General features: G+C 46.5%; 1 protein-coding gene across 1 annotated transcript in view; it reads right to left on the minus strand.

Moving 5' to 3' along the window:
- The window catches only part of LOC122036996 (calcium-transporting ATPase 3, endoplasmic reticulum-type-like), a 47,137-nt gene extending 45,395 nt beyond the window's left edge, over window positions 1–1,742 (minus strand). The window contains exons 1-3 of the mRNA XM_042596445.1: window positions 1,481–1,742; window positions 1,343–1,393; window positions 1,211–1,244 (exon numbers count right to left, since the gene is read on the minus strand). Coding sequence (XP_042452379.1) covers window positions 1,211–1,244; window positions 1,343–1,393; window positions 1,481–1,513 — 118 coding nt within the window. The 5' untranslated portion in view covers window positions 1,514–1,742. The remainder of the gene's footprint in view (window positions 1–1,210; window positions 1,245–1,342; window positions 1,394–1,480) is intronic.
- Between the last annotated feature and the right edge of the window lie 20,989 nt (window positions 1,743–22,731).

Below are 22,731 nucleotides of genomic sequence, written 5' to 3' on the forward strand. Positions count from 1 at the left end.
GGATATCCAACAAATATTAAAAGAGTGAGCTAAAAAGACACCCACGCACATGTGCCCCCTCGAGAATATTAGAGGACCAACATCTTGATCGCAAAAAAACAAAAAAAAAACAAATACAAGATTCTCCAGGACACCTTAGGCTATAGGCACAGAATGGAAACATGCCTGCTTAGAGTGAGAAGTGATTTTTTTATTTTTGTTAATAATGGTATTCTTAAATTTAGTTCAATATTTAATCATGTTAATTTATTACAAAAATGTAGAGCAGGAAAATCAAAAACCGATGGTTGACAATTTAAATTTTTAGTTGATTGACAAAAACCATCCATCTCACTAATTACGCATTGATGGTGGCACAAGTAGGCTAGATGAGGTAATTCAATGTCATCACTCAGGAGTTGATCTGGCAGCAAGTTAATTTTTTTTAAAAAAAAACATAATCATGCAGCACATTTCCATGCATTCATCAGTTCCCCCTCTAGTTGTACATGGGTTGTGTAGAGTGCATATTTTGTCACTGCTTGCAAAACTCAAACTGATTGTGAAAATTTCTGTTCATTGTGGACTGCCAAAAAAAAGATGGTCTACCTCTCCCTGGATTACAGTATTTATAACTTGGTCAAGGGTAGAGGCAGCAGAAAATGGTCAGTCTCTCACTAGTTGTACATCAGTCAAGTAAGATCTAAATTGGTCGGTCATCTTATTTGTTGTGTTCGATAGAGTACGAAGTACAGAAAAACAAGTTGGTACTAGTATTAGTTATGTTGTGATGCATCATCAAGTCAAATGAAGTTGGTTATCTAATTAGTTGCAAGTTGAAATAGTAGAAGTAGGTCATGCGAAGTTAATCATTTCACTGATGGGGTAAGGACTTAGCAGATTTATTTACAGTCAGCAAGTAAGTTATCAATTGAGTAGTCCTACGTTAGGAATGTGATCGGTCATTGCAGGTAGACAAATTTGGATGTCTGCATTGATACACTTACAGTAGTCAGGAAACTATATCATCATGATATGATATTGTAGCTTTGCAATAAGGCTCGCTAGCCACCACTTAATTATGACGAACTTTTGATAGTACAAACTGCGCTAAAGACCAGAACAAAAAAATTTTGACAATACAAACTACAATGTTGTTTATTATATAATCCCAAGACCAGAACAAAAACTTTAGAGTAGCTCAGCATAGACCAGAAACACGAAAGCGTACCGTTTCTTCCGTATATATTTGCATTCTGAGAAACCTGAAAATGAGAAGTGAAACGGCAATGAAATACTAAATTTAATCCTGCCGGCTCCAGATTTGCTGGACGAGAAGATCGAGAAAGGGAGGCAGCCACACCTGGAAATCTGAAAGACCCTTGCTCGGATCTACACCAAATGCTTCGAGCACCTGAGGCAAGAAGCATAAGCGACGAGCACTAGAATCCAAGAGGGACGCGGCTCGGCATTGGCGCGAGAGAGGAGTGGGTAGACTTACCTCGGGGACAGATTTGGCGTAGGCGTCGTTCATCGATGATCAGGCAGCAGCAGATCAGGATGAACAAGAACGGGAGGAGAAGAAGGGAAGCGACGCGAGATCTGGAGTCCGGAGCAAGGGGCAGAGCCGGACACGGAGCCGGCTGTTAGGGTTATATACAGGCAACGGGAGTTAACAGGCCAGTCGTGGCGGTGGCGTAGGCTTGACAAAGGAATTGGCTTGGCTTGCGGAACAAGACCGCACGCGGAATGCGAGCGCGAGGTGGCCGACGTGGCTAGAAGGATCCAGAAAACCAGAGCTGCTGCGGTGGGGAGTGCCTGATTTTGATCCCGATAAATCAACGGTTACCAAATTTTGAAGAATACGAGCATTTTGATATCCCCGCTAAAGTAATTAATTAAGTAGAAGGTCAACTTTGCAAATCAGCACTTCACAACTATGTTACAATAATAAATATGGATGTTCTGAAAATAAAATAAAAATTTTAAAAATAAATCTATAGTTTCTTTCTCTTTCTATATTTATATCAAAGGGCTTTATTTTTGTTTCTATCTTCTCTCATGTAACAATTAATTTTAGTTAGATTAGTCCAATTACACATCAAACAATTTAAGTTAGATTAAAATTTTATTAATTTATTTAAAAATGAATATAAATAGATCAATCCATTTAGGTTGTGGATTCAGACGAGCCGATCCATGATAAGCTCGAGTTGGCCATCAAGTTGAGAAGGTAAGAAGGAAAAAAAATCAAAATTACATTATGAATTATGAATTTATTATGATATAGGTATCTTTTAAGAAAAAAAATATGATTTTTTATGAATTACTGTGGTAAGTGTGAAATTAAAAATTTATAATTTTATTAGGGATTTTTCTATAAATGTTTGTTTATAAAATGATTAACATTTTTAATGGGCTGGTAATCCATCTTAAATTAGATTAAATTGGAGATAAAATTTATCCATCCGTCAAGATGGTAGGCCACCTCACCAAATGATAATTTTTTTATGGTCAATCCGCCACTACGAGCCGCCCATCTGACTAAGTGTTAGCCCCCTAACTTTGGGTAGCGTAGGGTTATCCAAGCCAAGTCTTGCAAGAGATAAATTTGGCATTCCATCGAGTATGGCGTGGACGCTAGTCATGCCAAACAATGGACCGACAGTGCGCGGAGCACTGTCCAAGCTCAAGTCTTGCAAAAAGGAGACTTGTCATTCCAGCAAGTGTGGCATAAGCGCAAGTCATGTCAAGCAGTGGACTAGCAGTGCTCAAGGTACCATCTAACTTTAAGTCTGCATGAGGCAGACTTGGCATTTCCAGCGGGCATGGCATGAGTGCAAGTCATGCCAGGCAACGGAGCATTTAGGCGGTGCAGGGCTATCCAAGTCCAAGTCTTGCAAGAGACAGACTTGGCAAACCAGCGGGCGTGGCATGGGTGCAAGCCATGCCAAGCAGCGTATTGGCAATGCGTGGGGCACTGTCCATGCTTAAGTCTATAAGAGGAAGGCTTGACATACATCCGAGCCGGGGATACACGCAAGGCATGATATGCAGCGGTGAGGATTCTGGCAACACGCGGGGTGCTATCCAAAGACCAAGTTATGCAGGAGGCATACTTGGCAAATGTTCAAGGCGTGGCATGCGCTCAAGGCATGCCAAGTGAAGTGATGACGTAGGGTTGTCCAAGCCCAAGTCTTGCAGGTAGAAGCTGTTAAACCTTTAGGTAGAAGATTTTCTCTCTTATTTTTTATTCACCGAGAATATATACATTATATAATGATACAACGTAATATGAAATACACTAAAAATTTGAATGTTAATTAATATCTTCTATTCTACCATAATTTAGAGATTATATTTCTAACAAATGATCCGCTAATTGCAGTAAGAATGGAATATTGTCAACTCAATAATTATCTTTCCTAACTCACTCCAACACTCCCCCTCAAGTTGATAGGTAGATGTCTCACAATCCCAACTTGTTGAGTGAGTCATGAAAATTCCTACTACATACTGATTTTGTAAGTATATCTGCTAGTTGATCTTCATATTTGACAAAAGGAAATCGAATTATCTTTGCTTCGATATTTTCTTTAATAAAGTGTCGATCAACTTCCACATACTTCATTCGATCATGTTGAACTGGATTATGAGCAATAACAATCGCTGCTTTATTATCACAAAATAAATCAATTTCATAATCAAGCACAAAGTCTATTTCAGTTAATAGATTCCTTAGTCAGAGGAGTTCACACACCCCTTTTGTCATACCTCGGAATTCCGCTTCGGCGCTAGATAGAACCATCACATTCTGCTTCTTACTTTTCTAAGTGACTAGATTACCACCGACAAATGTAAAATACCTAGAGGTGGACTTCCTATCCAAAATTATACCAGCCTAATCAGCATCTGTATACCCCTCAATCAACAAATGGTTGTTCTTTGCAAACATAAGTCCTTTTTCCGGAAATAACTTTAGATATTGGAGAATGTGAATCACCGTTCTCATGTGATCTTTACTTGGGTTGTGCATGAACTGGCTCACCACACTTACTGCATATGCAATATCAGGTTGAGTATGGGAGAGATAAATTAATTTCTCTACCAATTTTTTATACATGTCCTTGTATTGGAACTTGATATGTGTATTCTCCAAGCATGTGATTTTGGATTATTGGGGTGTCCACATGTTTACAATCTAGTAGTCTAACTTTTGCCAATAAGTCAAGAACATATTTTATTTGAGAAAGAAATATACTCTGCTTCGGGCGAGCAACTTCAATGCTCAAGAAATACTTCAATCCTCCAATATTCTTCATTTCAAATTCGGTGGTCATCCACCTTTCTAAATTAGTCATTCCTTCTGAATCATTTCCTATAATGATCATATCATCCACAAATACTATTAGAGTAGTTATCTTACCCTGATGATGTTTTAAGAATAACGTGTGGTCTGAGTGGCTTTACTTGAACTCATATCTTTTCATGGCAGTAGTTAGACGACCAAACCATGCTCTAGGAGATTATTTTAGCCCATACAAAGTTATTTGCAACTTACATACCACTTTAGTTTGAGTATCTGTACGATAACCTGGAGGCACTTCTATGTATATTTCTTCTTCTGGGTCACCATGGAGAAAAGCATTATTTACATCAAACTGATATAAAGGTCAATCAAGACTTGCTGTAAGAGACAATAATACCATGAAAGTATTTAATTTTGCTACTAGTGAAAAAGTTTCTTAATAGTCCATACCGTATGTCTGTGTATAGCCTTTCGCTACCAATCTTGTTTTGTATCTCTCAATCGATCCATTGGTGTTATATTTAATAGAAAATACTCATTTGCATCCCACTATATTTTTATTCTTTGGTAGTTATACTAGCGTCCATGTCTTGTTTTAAGCAATGTTGTCATCTCTTCTTCCATTTCTTGAGTCCACCTAGGATTTCCCAATGCCTCTTATACACTTGTATTAACTTGATTTGAGGATAGTTCAGATACAAAGTGTTTTAGAGGGTTGTCTTGTTTTAAGCAATGTTGCCATCTCTTCTTCCATTGCTTGAGTCCACCTAGGATTTCCCAATGCCTCTTCTACACTTGTATGAACTTGATTTGAGGATAGTTCATATACAAAGTGTTTTAGAGGGTTGGATAACCTTAGTGTAGATATATAATTTGCAATGGGATATTTAGACTGCCTAGTTTTTCCTTCGGGAGAGTACCAGTTTGGAGGTTTACCTCTACTGTGTCGGAAAGGTAATTCATAGCCAACAATAGTAGTTTTATCACTAGCATAAGGATGTACCTCAATGATATTCTCAGGAGATAGGCTGGTGGATATTGGCGAGGGAAGGGTCTCGAGCGGTACTTGCATGGTATTGCTTGAGCCATAATGAGATTCTTTTGGCAAGTTTACTATGTCGCCCGGACAAGGAGTGGTTCCTCCTGGGCAATCTTTCGAATAATTTGTTGTTAAGGGAATGGTTCCTCCTTGACAATCTTCCGAATAATTTGTTGTTTCTCTTAAGTCAGAAAGTGGAATGCTTGCTTCATTTAATTGGTCATATGAGAGTCACGTAGTCCCTTTTGATACCGTCTCCCCCTGAAGGGAAGTAGTGGGGGAGTAAAATAATTCAGATTCCATGAAAATAATATCTAGGGTGCGTCTGGTTGGGGGTTATTTTTTATAACCTTGGTTATTCATTCAAAGTTATCAACGAAAACCCTATTTGGTTTAGGTAATCAATGATTTTTGAGTAATGTTTCATGCCCGACACGTCAGCAAAAGGGGCATGCAACCAGGAATCGAAAAATTGGGGTTTTTCTTGATTTTGGGGGTAATGAATTTTTTTACCCAAAATACCCTCGGATAAGAGAAAAAATGTGATAAAAAAGAAAAACGTAAGGAAAAAATAAAATTAAAAAATGTAAAAAATAAATAATATAAAAAATCATAAAAAATAATAAAATAATAAACAAATGTAAAAAAAATAAAATAATAAAAATGGGAAAAAAATATAAAATTTAAAATTTAAAAACAGTGAAAAATAATAAAAAAATTGTAAAAAACATTAAAAAAAAGTTTTAGCAAAACGTAAAAAATAAAAACATTAAAAAAATGGGAAAAAATAAAAATAAATAAAATAAATAAAAATGTGAAAAAAGGAAAAAGTAAAAAATTAGAGTTTAAATAATAATAATAATAATATTATTATTATTATTATTATTGATCCTGTCCGAATCACCGAACCAAAGGACGCTGGGCACGTGGCGCGCTCCTAGTCGAGGACGTAGGCCTCCGTTTGGTCGCACGAATCTCCGACGAACCTGCACAGAAGTCGGGCCGGGAAGGGTTCCCGGCGTCGACCCTCCGACGCTCAAGTCAGGCAAGCAAATAATGCAAAAGGTGGCTCCAGAGATGATTTTCCGCGTACCTGCGGCAAAGTAAGAGGCTCTATTTATACAGCGAGGAGAGAACTAATGCACGTTCATCGAGGTGCAGACGTGTCAGCCACCCATACCTGGGTATGTACTTGTCAGAGAGCTTACCTGACACCATACTGCTACAGTCCGAGCATGTCTTCGATGGGACAACAGGACACCCCGCCGCCAGACTAGGGGTATGGCGTAGCCATACGACTTGACGGCTGTCAGAGGGTGTTCCCTTCCTTTACCCACCGCCCCGCCGGGACGTCCGTCCGGCCGACCGGGCGAAGAACGTCGTCCGAACGACCTTAATTCCCTGCATCGGCCGGGCGGCCCGTCCCTCCGCTCGGTCATTATGTACTGTTTTATTAAGCGTCGGAACCCTGGTCCCTACCAGGGTGCCTTTTACTACCAGATGTCCCTTCCTTCTAAATCCGGTCGGCCCGTCCTTCTCCGTCGGGCCACTGGGCCCTTTAACCTCCCCATGGTGTTGATCCCTCGTTATGGGGTTCCGGATTCTTACCACCGGATCACTTGTCTCCCCCTCGAGTCTAGTCGAAGGAGGCGAAGTCTGACTGACTGGACTGCCGATCTGACTGAGCAATGATCCTTGCATTAATCCGCTCGGCCGGGCATAAGGATGCTCATCCGTTCGACAATATCTTGTCCGTGCCTGGTGCTTCTCTCGGAATCCATGACCAATGCTCCCTCCCACTGTTTATCACGTGCACTGCGCACGGTAAGGGGAGCTCATTAAATGCGGCCAGTATCTCGCTGACGCGTGGCGATCGTGCGCTTGTCAGCGCACGGTGATGGCGTCACTTCCGATGGGACAGCCGCCGTTTGAAATGGACGGCTGGATGATGACCTCGTTATCAACGACCTGGATCGGACGGTGGAGGTTGCTTCCGGGCGGCAATATAAAGCTTGCGGCTCCGCTTCCGCCGCCGCCTCGCTGCTTCATTCTCCTCCGGCACTTCTTTGCTCGTATTCTCTTCCGGCGACCCCGCCCCTCAACTCTTCGGCAAACCTCGGTCCTTCGTCAATCATCTTCTTTGTTTGTAAGGCCTTTTCTCTTGTTCCCAGCGCTTTCTTCTTTCTGTTACCCGTTTCCTTCAATCGGCTTTTTCTCCATTCTTTGCTCACCCCTTCCCTCGGAATCCTATATTCTCGTCCCTTGACCATGACTAGCACTTCACAGTCGACCGGCGGCGCTCCAGGTCTATGGTACACGACCATGGAGAGCCGTTTCGATGAGGAAGACGCCTTGCGTCTCGTCCGGACTTATGACCTGCCGACCGACCACTAAATAGTGTTAGCCACACCAGCCGATCGGCCTCATGAACCGCCGTCCGGCACAGTGCTTTTCTTCCGAGACCAATTTATGGTCGGACTGCGTTTTCCACCTCATAAATTTTTCTTAGAAGTCTGCAACTATTTCCGCATTCCGCTCGGCCAGGTAGTTCCCAACTCTATTAGGCTGCTGGGCGGAGTGATAGTTTTGTTCAAGCTGAACAACATCCCCTTGGTCCCAAAAATATTCCACTACTTTTACTATCCCAAGCAAGCCGAGTGGGGTACTTTTGTTTTCCAGTCTAGGATAGGCTTTGTGCTTTTTGATCATATGCCGAGCTCCAACAAACATTGGAAGGAGCATTTTTTCTATATACGTTTTCCCGAGCGGCCGACTTTCCGCACCAAGTGGTAGACGGCTATGCCCGCGCAACCGGAGCTCGGCAAGTTTAGAGGCGACGCGGACTATCTCCATGCAGCCGAACGGCTAGTCGGTCAGCGCTATCATATTGACGAGATGCTCCTTCCGGGAGTAATGCATATATTCGGCTTGTCTTCTATCCCAGCCGATCTGCCCTACAGCATGAGTAAGTTTCCTTATCTTCCCATTTGTTTTGTTCTAACTGATTTATTTTTTGCTTCTGCAGCTGAAGTCATGTGGCATGCCAGGGCTGCCGAGAAGCTCAAACTGAAGGCTGCTCAGATCGAGGAGGTGACGAACAAGGAGGCCGCCGAGCGGGGCCTTGCTCCATCTTATCCGGCCGGCGGAGAAGGTGAGGGGGCACCAACTGTCCCCGAAGCCTCAGATGTCCCTGCCTTTCACAATGAGGCCGCGGGCGACCTGGAACCTCCTACCGAGGCTGAGGTAGAGGGTCGTTCGGCCGATGATGTGCCGCTACGCACTCGGAAGCGCCGACCAGAATCTGCCCCGCCTCTAAACTTGATGAGCCCTTTGCCCGGCGGGCGACTGTCTTGTCGGGACGGTTTCCCTCGAGTACCCCAACCCCTCGGGGCTCTCAGGGCCGGCTCTGAGTCTGCCGTCCGACCCTCCCAACTTTGCGCGTGTCGCGTATGGGTGACCTTCCTCCTCTTCTGCCGGTGGGCCGTCCGATAAGGCCGCTGCTTCTCGAGGCGAGCCGCGGGTGATAAAGACCGTTCTGCGCCTCCCTCGAGGCGTACATGCTGATCGGCCAATGGTCCCCGAGCAGCAGATTACTTTGACGGGCCCTCTTGCCCAAGCTTGGATAGATGCTCGGCGTCGCATAGCCAAGATGACTCCCGGGCAGCTCGGCGATAGCAACCTTCAACAGGCCACCGGGGTATGCTTTCCTTTTCTTTGTTTGCATATTCGAATTAGGTTTCTAACCTGTAGACATTTGTTGGTAGAACTGGGTGGAGCAGATCGCTATTAGCGATCGATTGGCCGAGCTGGAGGGCGAATTGAAAAAACAAAAAACCACGGGGGGTAACGGGCAGTCGGCTGCCGCTCTGGAGAAGGCCAAAAAATCGCTGGATGCCGAACGGAAAAGAGCTAACGATTTGGCGAGCAAAGTCGTTCGGCTTGAAACGATGATCAAGCAACGAGAGAAGGAGCTCAAAACGACGACCACTCGGAAGCAACAGGCCATCAATGATATGGACCGTATGAAGGTGGAGATCAGGGGGTTGGAACAACACATCAAAGACTTGGACGCCCTGCTGGCCACCGAGAAGGAGGGCTGCTCGGCGGATCTCCAAAGATTTGACGGAGATTTGGCAGAGCTCCAAGCCGCCAGCGATGCCGCCCACGCCGCGCTCAAGGAATACCAAGAGGGGGAGTTGGCCCGCGTTGACGAAGTGAGGAAAGCGTTCCTTTGCTCGGAGGGCTTCGGAGAGAAGTTCACCGACAAGATATCCCTCACGTTCGAGGAGGCGATCAAGGCGGCGGTGGGATATCTAAAGACCAAAGGTCACCTGCCTGCCGAGCTGACCATCCCCCCCGAGGATCTAGCGAGCGTGATGGACACCATCCCCGACGCTCTTTTTATTTTGATGTGTGAGGAGCGTTTTTATAAACTTTTTTGTATTCCCGCCGTTCGGCCCAGACTATCTCTGTAATGACTTTTTTAACTTGCGTAATAGATGATCTTCTGTTCCTTCTTTTTTTTTGTGACAAGAACTTACTAAGTATTCTTTATAACCATTTCGCTCGGCACCTCACTATGCCAGGCAAGCGAATTATCTTTAATGTCTCATTACGCGCCTGATCAGCCGCTCAGCGCGCAAACTTGTTTGCCTCTTTGATTCCGATTAACCATCATTTGCTCCGCGCCTTACCTCAAAGGGGTTTTCGCTGGATGAGAGCCGCTCGGCCGCCGGCTCGTCTCTCGATATTTAACGTCGGTGCTCGACGGCGCGGTTATTTATAGCCGGTTGGCGCGGCTCTCGATTTTTAACGACGGGGCTCGTCGGCTTTCCGCTCGGACGTTTATAGACGTCGACTCGTCTCTTGATATTTAACGTCGGTGCTCGACGGCGCGGTTCTCGATTTTTAACGACGGGGCTCGTCGGCTTTCCGCTCGGACGTTTATAGACGCCGACTCGTCTCTTGATATTTAACGTCGGTGCTCGACGGCGCGGTTATTTATAGCCGGTCGGCGCGGCTCTCGATTTTTAACGACGGGGCTCGTCGGCTTTCCGCTCGGACGTTTATAGACGCCGGCTCGTCTCTTGATATTTAACGTCGGTGCTCGACGGCGCGGTTATTTATAGCCGGTCGGCGCGGCTCTCGATTTTTAACGACGGGGCTCGTCGGCTTTCCGCTCAGACGTTTATAGACGCCGACTCGTCTCTTGATATTTAATGTCGGTGCTCGATGGCGCGGTTATTTATAGCCGGTCGGCGCGGCTCTCGATTTTTAACGACGGGGCTCGTCGGCTTTCCGCTCGGACGTTTATAGACGCCGGCTCGTCTCTTGATATTTAACGTCGGTGCTCGACGGCACGGTTATTTATAGCCGGTCGGAGCGGCTCTTGATTTTTAACGACGGGGCTCGTCGGCTTTCCGCTCGGACGTTTATAGACGCCGGCTTGTCTCTTGATATTTAACGTCGGTGCTCGACGGTGCGGTTATTTATAGCCGGTCGGCGCGGCTCTACGGTTTAACGTCTGGGCTAGACGGCCTTCAAGGCTAACTCCTTACCAGGTCGAGCGGCCTGGTATCATATCCCGCGCCCGAACAATATTTATGTCTTGCCGAACAGCACGGGTCGTTCGCTTACGAGTTTAAATATACACCTCTCGCGGCCGATCGGCTCGGGGGCCTTCGCTCTCTGAGCGCTTGGCCCGGATAATTTATATGCCCCTGCCGAACGGCAAGGGGTCTTACGCAGTAATCCTTTCGGCGGAGAATGCTTAATGTGTTTCCATTTCTTGGCTTCCTGCATCACAAGTACATAGGTAGCTAACATATACAACAGAATAAATTACATCCGTGCACCTTTCATCCAGCCCGATAAGGCTGGAGGTGATTTGCACTCCACGGTCGCTCCAGCTGTCGTCCGTCTTCATCCTCCAAATAATAGGCTCCCGAACGGAGCTTCTCAATAACCTTGAAGGGACCTGCCCAAGGGGCTTCAAGCTTGCCGACATCGCCGACCGGTTTGACTTTCTTCCAGACAAGGTCGCCGACCTGGAATGATCGGGGAATGACGCGGCAGTTGTAGTTTTGCTTCATTCGTTGACGGTATGCCATCTGCCGAACAGATGCTTTGGCTCGCTCCTCGTCAATCAAATCCAGCTCCATGTTCCTCCGATCGGCGTTGCCTTCATCGTACAATTGGACCCGGACGGACTCAACGCCGACTTCAACCGGAATGACTGCTTCGCCGCCGTACACCAGATGGAAAGGTGTGACGCCCGTTGCTTCCTTAGGAGTCGTCCGGATGGCCCATAAAACGCCCGGCACTTCATCCGGCCAACTTCCTCCTACGTGGTCGAGCCGAGCGCGCAGAATACGGAGAATTTCCCGGTTGGCTACTTCGGCTTGACCGTTACTTTGGGGGTAAGCCACGGATGTGAAGTGTTGCTCGATGCCGTAGCTTTTGCACCAATCTTCTAGCACCTTCCCTGTGAATTGCCGCCCATTGTCGGAAACCAATCGGCGAGGGATACCGAACCTACAGATGATGTGTTGCCAGATGAATTTTTGACCATCGCTCGGTGATCACGGCTTGTAGCTCACCTCCACCCACTTGGAAAAATAATCGACCGCCACCGGAAAAATTTCCTCTGTGCCATCGGAAATGGACCCACAATATTCATTCCCATTGATCGAAAGGACATGAAACAGTTGATGTCTTCATCTCCTCTGCCGGTCAGAAGTTGTGATACTTTTGGCATGAAAGGCACGTGAACGTCCAGTGGCGTCCATTTGTAAGGTCGGCCAAAAGTATCCACTAGCAAAATCTTCTTGGCTAGTGATCGTCAGCCGGATGTCCTCCGCACGATCCTTGATGTACCTCTTGGAGGATGTAAGCGAATCTTCCGAGCTCACACACTTCAACAACGAGAAAGAGTTCTTGTAGAGCTGATCGCCGATGAGTGTGAACCGACCGCTCTCCTGCTGGACTTCTTCCCGATCGGCGAAGTGGTGCCCGAGCGCAAAAACTCTATGATGGGTGTCCTCCAATCGTCCGGAAATCGAGGCCTTCCATCCGGTCAACATGTGCCACCAAAGATACTTGTTCAATTGGCTTCGGGATAATGACCGGCGTCATAGAACTTGCTAGTTTGGCCAACTCATCGGCTTCCTGGTTCTCCGTTCGGGGAATCTTATGGATAAGAACCTCGCGGAAATTAGCTTTGAGTTTTTCAAAGGCCTCGGCATAGAGTTTAAGCCGAGCGCTGTTGATTTCAAATGTGCCAGATAGTCAACTGTGAATCTGAATAAAGTGTCACCCGACCGGCTCCCACATGCCGTGCTGCCTGTAATCCGGCTATGAGGGCCTCATACTCTGCTTCATTGTTGGTAGCTTTATAATCCAGTAGGACGGATAAGTGCATCTTTTCTTCTTGAGGCGAGAGGAATATTCCAATCCCACTTCCGAGCCGAGTGGAAGACCCATCCACATATATTCTCCACAGCTCCGGCCTTTGCACCTCGGCCACAAAATCGGCCAAGGATTGCGCTTTGATCGCGGCGGGGCTAGTATTGGATGTCAAATTCACTCGGTTACGTCCATTTGATGAGTCAGGACGCTTCGATTCATGACACCCTTCCCGGTAGTTCGTCCGACAATGATGGCGTGAGCCAAGAAATATGGTCGAAGACGCAGCGGCTAGAACCAAAGCAAAGGCCAACTTCCGAGCCCGGTGTAACGAGATTCAATCTTTTAAAATATGGCTCGGAAAATACACTGCTCTTAGTCGCCCTCACAAGTCTTGAGCCTCTGACAATACTCGATTGACGAGATAAATATAAAGTGGCTCACCCCGATCGGCTTGGCAAGTATAGGCAGAGAATTAAGATATGTCTTCAATTCTTCGAATGCTCGGTCACATTCTTCATCCCACTGGAACTTAGTAGCCTTGCGCAGGATCTTGAAGAATGGTAGGCTCCGGTCGGCGGTTTTGGAGATGAATCTGGACAAAGCAGTTATCCGACCGGTCAACCGCTGCACTTCCCTTGTATTTCTTGGAGGCGGCGTGGCGTGTCTTGCAGAGCTTTCATCTTGCTGGGATTGGCTTCGATTCCCCGCTCGGTCACTATGTACCCCAAGAAACGCCCTCCTTTTGCTCCTAACAGGCACTTTTGGGGATTTAGCTTGACTCCATATTTGCGAAGCGTTCGGAAGGTTTCTTCCATGTCCTTAAAGAGATCGGCCGCTCGGGCGGACTTGATAAGAATGTCGTCCACATAAACTTCCAGATTCCGCCCGATCTGCTCCCTGAACACTTTATTCATCAAGCGTTGATAGGTGGCCCCGACATTCTTCAATCCGAACGGCATCACATTGTAGCAATATGTGCCGTCGGCCGTTACGAAGCTTACTTTTTCTTAGTCTTCCTGGTAGGCGTCGAGCATACAAATTAATTCGCAGCCGGCCGTAGAGTCCACCAGCTGATCTATCCGGGGCAGGGGATAAAAATTTTTGGGGCATGCTTTGTTTAAGTCCCGAAAGTTGATACAGACTCTCCACTTGCCGCCCGGCTTGGAGACTAATACTACATTAGCCAGCCAGCTCGGGAACTGCACCTCACGTATATGGCCGGCTTCCAGAAGTTTCTCTACCTCCGTCCGGATGATGGCGTTCTGTTCGGCGCTGAAATCTCTTTTTCTTTGTTTTACCGGCCGAGCATCCAGTCGGACATGCAACTCATGCTGCGCTATGTTTGGCGAAATTCCGGGCAACTCATGTGTCGACCAGACGAAGACATCGTGATTTCTCCTGAGGCACTGGATCAACTCCTCTTTCTGCTTCTCCTCCAGATCGGACGCAATAAAGGTTGTGGCCTCCGATCGGGTTGGATGAATCTGCACTTCTTCTTTTTCCTCATAAATTAAAGTGGGTGGCCTTTCGGTGATGGCGTTTACCTCAATTCGAGGCGTTTTCCGAGCAGAATTGGCCTCTGCTCGGACCATCTCGATGTAACATCGCCGAGCTGCTAGCTGGTCTCCTCGTACTTCTCCCACATGGTCCTCCACGGGGAATTTGATCTTCTGATGAAAGGTTGAGACGACCGCCAGGAATTCACTGAGTGCCGGTCGTCCCAAAATGACGTTGTAGGACGAGGGAGAGTCAACCACTACGAAGTTTGTTGTTCTCGTCCTCCTGAGCGGCTCTTCTCCCAGCGAGGTAGCCAACCGGATCTGGCCGACCGGCTGAACTTCGTTACCCGTAAACCCGTAGAGCGGAGTCGTCATAGGTAGCAGCTCGGCTCGATCAATTTGCAGCTGATCGAACGCCCTCTTGAATATGATGTTGACTGAGCTCCCTGTGTCAACAAATACGCGGTGAATGGTGTAGTTGGCTATTACCGCATTGATGAGCAGAGCGTCGTCGTGAGGTACCTCAACTCCTTCCAAGTCCCCGGGCCCGAAACTGATTTCAGGTCCGCTTGCTCTCTCTCTGCTGCAACCGACGGCATGGATTTGAGCTGCCGCACGTTCGCCTTTCTAGCTCGATTGGAGTCTCCTCCGGTCGGCCCGCCAGCGATGACATTGATCTCGCCTCGGGAAGTGTTGCCTTTATTTTCCTCTTCCCGAGCGGATGGTCGGGACCGTTCTCTGGACGCTCGGCGATTCTCTTGCCTAGGAGAGCTATGCCGATCGGGAGTCTGTTGTCGTGGCCTATCAACTCGCGTCCGATCGGCTTCCTGAATTCTCTGTCGCCGATCGACTGAGGGAGATCGTCGTCCAGCATTCCGTGGCACAGGATGAGCCACGAAGGGAAGACTTCGACAATCCTTTGTGTTGTGAGTATCCGTCCGGTGGAAGGAGCAGAACATCGGGGTCCACCTCTTCTTCGGTTTGGGCCGGGCGGCGGCTACCTCCTGCACATGGGACCGGTCATGGGAAGATCGGATTGCTTCAGCCCTTGGTCCCCTCGGCGGTTGATGAGTGGCGTGCTGTTTCCGTTCGGCCTGAATAGGTGCCCGCTCGGTTGGAGTTTCCTTTTTCTGGGCGGCTTGCGCTTCTTCCACGTTAATGTACTCATTGGCCCGATGTAGCATGTGATTATAATCCCAGGGCGGCTTTCGGATGAGCGATCGGAAGAAATCTCCATCCACTAGGCCTTGTGTGAAGGCATTCATCATGGTTTCCGAAGTGGCCGTTGGAATGTCCATCGCCACTTGGTTGAATCGCTGGATGTAAGCTCGAAGCGATTCCCGGGCCTCTTGCTTGATGGCGAACAGACTCACGCTTGTTTTTTGATAACGCCGACTGCTGGCGAAGTGGTGGAGGAAGGCCGTTCGGAAATCCTTGAAGCTTGTGATGGATCCTTCTGCCAGCCTCCGAAACCACCGTTGAGCCGATCCCGAGAGAGTGGTAAGGAAGACTCGGCACTTTACTCCATCGGTGTATTGATGGAGCGTGGCTGTGTTATCAAACTTACCCAGATGATCGTCCGGGTCAGTTGTTCCATTGTACTCGCCGATCGTCGGAGGCACGTAATGCTTGGGCAAAGGGTCTCGTAGAATAGCCTCCGAAAATTGGCGATTGATCCACTCGGGAGATGAGTCCGCTCGGGGAGCTTTCCCCTTTCTATCGTCTCTCCTAGGCATTTCGTCGGAAGAAGATCCTCTATCTCTCCGAGCTGGTACGGCTTCAGGGGTGCGGAATAAGGCCCGATGGAATGCGACGGTGGCTTGAGGTGCTTCCGCTCGGCCACCTGACGCAGATGTTGCTTGTTGCTCCGGCCGCTCGGCTGACGCTTTTTGTTTTTGCTCTACAAGTTTGGCGGCCCTTATCTCGACCAGAGTGTCCAACTCTTCTTGTGAGAGTGCCACGTTGTGTATTCTTCCAGCCTCGTCCATTGCCTCTGTTCGGATGCAGGTGCGTTCCCACAGACGGCGCCAAATTGATCCTGTCCGAATCACCGAACCAAAGGACGCTGGGCACGTGGCGCGCTCCTAGTCGAGGACGTAGGCCTCCGTCTGGTCGCACGAATCTCCGGCGAACCTGCACAGAAGTCGGGCCGGGAAGGGTTCCCGGCGTCGACCCTCCGACGCTCAAGTCAGGCAAGCAAATAATGCAAAAGGTGGCTCCAGAGATGATTTTCCGCGTACCTGCGGCAAAGTAAGAGGCTCTATTTATAGAGCGAGGAGAGAACTAATGCACGTTCATCGAGGTGCAGACGTGTCAGCCACCCATACCTGGGTATGTACTTGTCAGAGAGCTTACCTGACACCATACTGCTACAGTCCAAGCATGTCTTCGATGGGACTGTTGGTGCAACCTTAGGTCAAGGTTGACCTGGTTGACCCGACTCGAGTTGACTTGACTCGAGTTGTATTTTGATGTTTGACTTGGGAAGATTGTTGATGCAACCTTAGGTCAAGGTTGACCTAGTTGAGTTGCATGTTGATGTTTGACACTCGTGAGAGAGTTCTATTCTTGATATGGGACAAGAATAGGTGTTTGGGAGATTATTGGTGCAACCGTAGGTCAAGGTTGACCTGGTTGACCTGATTCGGGAAAAAGTCCAAGTATGGAGACTTGGCAACGGAAAAGTCCAAGCAGGGAGCTTGGCACTGGAAAAGTCCAAGTATGGAGACTTGGCTGGAAAAGTCAAGTATGGAGACTTGGCTGGAAAAGTCCAAGGAGCTTGGCGCGCGAAAAGTCCAAGTATGGAGACTTGGCGGGAAAGTCCAAGCAGGGAGTTTGGCACGGGAAAAATCCTAGTGAGTGAAGCTAGGTGAAGGTGAAAGTCCGGTGAGTGAAGCCGGGCATTCGGGAAAATCATGGTGAGTGAAGCGGTGAAAATCCTAGTGAGTGAAGCTAGGTGAATGAGAAAGTCCTAACTGGGATGTTAGGCGGTGTGGGAAGTCTGGTGAGTGAAGCCAGGCGGTGTGGAGAGTCCCGTGAGTGAAGCGAGGGGAAAGTCCTAGCTGGGATGTTAGGCAATGTGGAAATCTGGTGAGTGAAGCCGGTGAAAGTCCCGTGAGTGAAGCCGAAGGGAAAATCCAGATGGATCGGGGATGATCGGACTTGGTGTTGGAAAGTCCAAGTAGGTCAAAGGGATTGACCGGACACTTGGGAATCCATGTCAGTCAAGGGTGACCGGATGCTAGTGAAGTACCAACAGTCGAGGTTGACCGAATGTTGGTTTGGGAGACTTGGGACTTGGTTTGGGCAAAAACCAAGCTCCGGATCGGTTTGCGATCGGTGATCGTTGTGTATCGATCGGCCGTGACCGATCGGATAACAAACAGAAGGCGATCATGGTGGGGACCGATCGGCATAAGCTTGATCGGTCTCCACGACCGATCGAGACGCCGGGAGAGGTGGGATCGGTGCGTGGACCGATCCGGTATGGCTCGATCGGTCCACGCACCGATCAGAAACGCAGTTGGGCAACTTTACGTGAATCATCTTGATCGATGCGGGGCCGTCGAGTTCTGATCGGTCCATGCATCGATCGGGGCACTAACGTTCAACGGCCAGATTTCTTCTCCGGCTTCGCCTTGGCGGTATAAAAGGATCGAGGGCATCTTCTGTGAAAATCTCTCCTTCTTCCTCCTTCCTGTTCGAAGTGCTGCTGTGCTTGAGCTTTGTTGAGCTCCTCCGAAGCTTCGCGTGAGTTTCATTCTACGACTGGGTCAGCTGCTGCTGCTCGCTCTTCCGTGAAGTTGCTGCTTCGTCAACGGAAACCAGTCGAAGGCAAGCTAGCGTTTGTTTTTACATTCATATTGCTCTTGCTTCTTGCTGTATTTCTTGTACACTTATCTTGCTGTTGCAAGAGACTTTGTGGTGAGGTTTCTCCACCCACAAGGAGTATATTATTAGCCGGTTCTCCGGGGACTCATCCACCGACGGATTGACCGGACTCGTCCACCTTACGGACACGCCGAGGAGTAGGAGCCCTAATCTCCGAACCTCGTTACATCCTTGCGTTGAGGTTTGTTTTTCTTCTCCTTAGTTTCTTTCTTGTATTTCCGCTGCGACTAACCTAATCGTAGGAAGAAACGCGAAAGATTTGGGGCGGCTATTCACACCCCCCTCTCTAGCCGAGTACAAAGGATCCTAACAAGTGGTATCAGAGCAAGGACGCTCTTCGTCGGATCAACATCCGTGGGAGCAAAGCTAGAGATGGATCAATTCGGAGAAGACATCACGATTCCACCCTTCTACAACGACAACTTCACATATTGGAAGGTAAGGATGATGTATTTTCTTAGGACTAATATGTTGAACTGGTTTTGTGTACAAGAAGGGTTTTCTCCTCCAATGGATAAAGAAGGAGAGCCACTTGAGAAGAAGGAGTGGACAAGAGAACAACTTCACAAATCCGAGATCAACAATGAGGTAACTAAAACAATTGAATTTTCATTACCTACTAATATTTTGTGTAAGATAGGTAAATACAACAATGCCAAGGAGTTGTGGGATAACTTGGCCAAGTACCATGAGGAGAGCTCCACCTCAAGCCATGAAGAGGAGCCTAGTGAGCCAAGTAGCTCACATCATGGAGGGAGCGAATTGGGAGTTGAGGGCTACTCAACATCCAAGGAAAAAGAGGAGGAGAGTTCCTCTTGTTCAAGTTCGGAGCAAGAAGAAGAAGTTTCCACCTCCGGAAGGGTTGAAGAAGAAAGCTCATCTCCACCCTCAACCCTAGGTAACTCAAGCAATTTAAGTTCAATTAAATTACACATTGTGTGCTTTGAGTGTAGGGAACATGGGCATTACAAGAGTAAGTGTCCAAAGAGGGTAAGAAAGACTCCACCGGCGCCAAAGGTCAAGGAAGCCGGAGTCCCGAAACGCAAGGGCAAGGAGCACATCGTGTGCTTCCAATGCAAGCAAAGGGGACACTATAGGAGCCATTGTCCGAGGGGGAGGCAACCTCACAAGGGCAAGAGACCGGGCACAACGATAGGGGGAGCTAAGGCAAACCCTAAGGTAACCTCTAAGGTTCATTATTGCAATTCTAATAAAACTCATGCTAGTAGTTTTGTTGCAATTGTTAATAATGATAAGCATGTTAACTTTAGGAACCAATACATGTGCTTAGGAGCTAAACATGTTAGCCTAGGAAAGGATAACACTAGAAATACCAACCCTAGGATTAACTCTTCTAAAGTTAAGGAAAACCTAGGTAGAAATCCCAAAAAGACTAGACACATGCCTAGGAATATCTCAAGAGAAAATGACAAATTAAAACTTGAGGTATTAGAGAGGGAAAATCAAGTCTTGAGGTCAAGACTTGATAATTTAGAAAAGGCTCTTAAAAACATGGAGAAGTCATCTCTAGGGTTTAAGAGTCAAAAACCCAAGTCCAAGGACAAGAAAGGTTTGGGTCACAAACCTAAGTCCCAAATGGTCAAGCCCACTTATCATAATGTTCCATTCGATTATGGAACAAAACCTAGGGCTAGGAAGACCACCACCAAGGTCACAAGGGGAGTCACCCCTAGAGTTGATCTTGATGAGACCCAAATGACCAAGGCTTTAAAGCCTAAGAGGGTCATTAGGAGGGTTGCTAGGGAAGTCATCCCTAGTGAATTTTTAGTGAACCCAATGAGCTCAAGTAGGTATTGGGTTCCTAGGAGCATTTTCTCTACCCCATAGATGGGTTAGAGAGTGTCAACTCCAATTAGAAGGGTAGTTAACCCAACTTTGAGGAAATTGACACTCAAGGAGCATTTTCAAGGTTTTGATAACCTTTGAAAATGAAAAAGAATTATTATTTACTCCTTAAAGAGTAAATTGTGCCATATTTGAAAAATATCGATTTCAATCTTATTTGGCACAATTTAAGAAAACCTAGAGAAATACCATAATTGGGATTTTGGTTTTCTCTTAGGGATATATGGGCAATCTAGGGTTAGATTTTAAGTTAGCAAAGTGGTTAAGGATACTTAGATAGGTAATCTAGGTATATTTATCTATGCTAAATCTTGCCATGATTGTTTGCCCTCACATGTCATGACATCATATTTAGTCTTATTATCATTTGAAATGTCATGATAATACTTAGGCTAGTTTATATGTCATGTGTTAGTCTAGTTTCAAACTTTATGCCATGACATCATGACATTGGCACATGTTCTCATTTATGATACCATTTTATGCCATGTCATCATCTCTTGCATTAATAATCAATGAAATTGATTTAAGGATGAAAAACACATTTTGATATTAAGATCAAATTTGTGTTTAGAAAATGCATGAGACCTTAGTCTAAGATACCTAAACCCATATCTCACATCAAATTGACTTGAATGTGATTTGATACACCTTAGATGTGTGTGAGATATTAGGATCATGAGTTAGGATCAAGGTACATAGTTCTTGTACCTAGATGAGCCTAATTCAAGAAATGGGGGATCATAGGGAAAGCTTGTGTACAAGTCATGTACATTTAGCCCTAAGATTATGGTCCTAAATTCAAATGGTTTTAAAAGCATTTTAAAATTGATTTGAAAAACCTTGATGAAGCTTTCCTAGTGATAGCATTCTTCATTGAGCAAGATGATACAAAGATGACTTAACTTTGAACTATTTCAAAGTTTTCGAATTTTGTATCAAGATTTGAAAATGGAAACTATTTTCATAGAAAACTATTTTTCCATGATAATGTATGTTATGAGGAATGTATCCTCAAAATTTCACAATTTTTCGAATTTTCTGGAATTTATTAGGGGTTTCTGAATTTCGGGAGAAGAAAAATCAGAAATCCCTGTGATCAGTGTCTGGATCGGTCACTGGACCGATCCAGAGGCTGGATCGGTCTGGACCGATCCAGTGTGGTCGGATCGGTGACCGATCCAGTGAGGTCTGATAGCGTGCCAATGTGCTGGAATTCGACTGCATGTCTGAAATTTCGGCTGACAGTTGGTTTTTAGATTTATAAAGGTTTGAAACTCTCCAAGACATTGTTGGTGCAATGGTCAAGGGGGAGTTAGCTTTTAGGGGGAGTTTTTACTCCTTGAGGATTAGTGATATGGGATTATCATTAAGTGGATTGTTGAACTTAGTATCAAAGGGAAAATAAGAGTTTCAATGAAAGGTATGGGACTTTCATTAGGAAGAAACTCTTGACCTTGATACCCTCCTTTTTCTTTTTGATGTGTGTCAAAAAGGGGAGAGTGTTCATTGGAGAATTATTAGAGAACCCAAGTTAGGTTATCGGTTTAACCTAAGCTAGGGAAAGAATGTCAAGGAATGTTCGAGGAAGAACATTGGAATACCTTTTGATGTGTGTCAAAAAGGGGGAGAATTATTGGAGAACCCAAGTTAGGTTATCGGGTTAACCTAAGGGGAGAATGTCCAGAGAATGTTCAAGGAAAGAACATTGGACATTGGAAGATGGTTGGAAAACCTAAGTTAGGTTATCGGGTTAACCTAACTTGATTATGATTTTGTCAAACATCAAAAAGGGGGAGATTGTTGGTGCAACCTTAGGTCAAGGTTGACCTGGTTGACCCGACTCGAGTTGACTTGACTCGAGTTGTATTTTGATGTTTGACTTGGGAAGATTGTTGATGCAACCTTAGGTCAAGGTTGACCTAGTTGAGTTGCATGTTGATGTTTGACACTCGTGAGAGAGTTCTATTCTTGATATGGGACAAGAATAGGTGTTTGGGAGATTATTGGTGCAACCGTAGGTCAAGGTTGACCTGGTTGACCTGATTCGGAAAAAGTCCAAGTATGGAGACTTGGCAAAAAAAAGTCCAAGGGGAGCTTGGCACGGAAAAGTCAAGTATGGAGACTTGGCCGGAAAATCCAAGTATGGAGACTTGGCATGGAAAAGTCCAAGCAGGGCTTGGCACGCGAAAAGTCCAAGTATGGAGACTTGGCACGGGAAAGTCAAACAGGAGTTTGGCACGGGAAAAATCCTAGTGAGTGAAGCTAGGTGAAGGTGAAAGTCCAGTGAGTGAAGCCGGGCATTGGGAAATCCTGGTGAAGCCGGTGAAAATCTAGTGAGTGAAGCTAGGTGAATGAGAAAGTCCTAACTGGGATGTTAGGCGGTGTGGGAAGTCCGGTGAGTGAAGCCAGGCGGTGTGGAGAGTCCAGTGAGTGAAGCAGGCGGTGGGAAAGTCCTAATGGGATGTTAGGCAATGTGGAAATCTGGTGAGTGAAGCGGTGAAAGTCCTGGTGAGTGAAGCCTGCAAGGAAAATCCAGATGGATCGGGGATGATCGGACTTCGGTGTTGGAAAGTCCAAGTAGGTCAAAGGGATTGACCGGACACTTGGCGAATCCGAGAGTCAAGGGTGACGGATGCTAGGAATTAAGTACCAACAGTCGAGGTTGACCGAATGTTGGTTTGGGAGACTTGGGACTTGGTTTGGGCAAAACCAAGCTCGGATCGGTTTGCCGATCCAGG

This window comes from Zingiber officinale, unplaced genomic scaffold (genome assembly GCF_018446385.1).
Source record: "Zingiber officinale cultivar Zhangliang unplaced genomic scaffold, Zo_v1.1 ctg229, whole genome shotgun sequence".
NCBI classification, from domain to species: domain Eukaryota; kingdom Viridiplantae; phylum Streptophyta; class Magnoliopsida; order Zingiberales; family Zingiberaceae; genus Zingiber; species Zingiber officinale.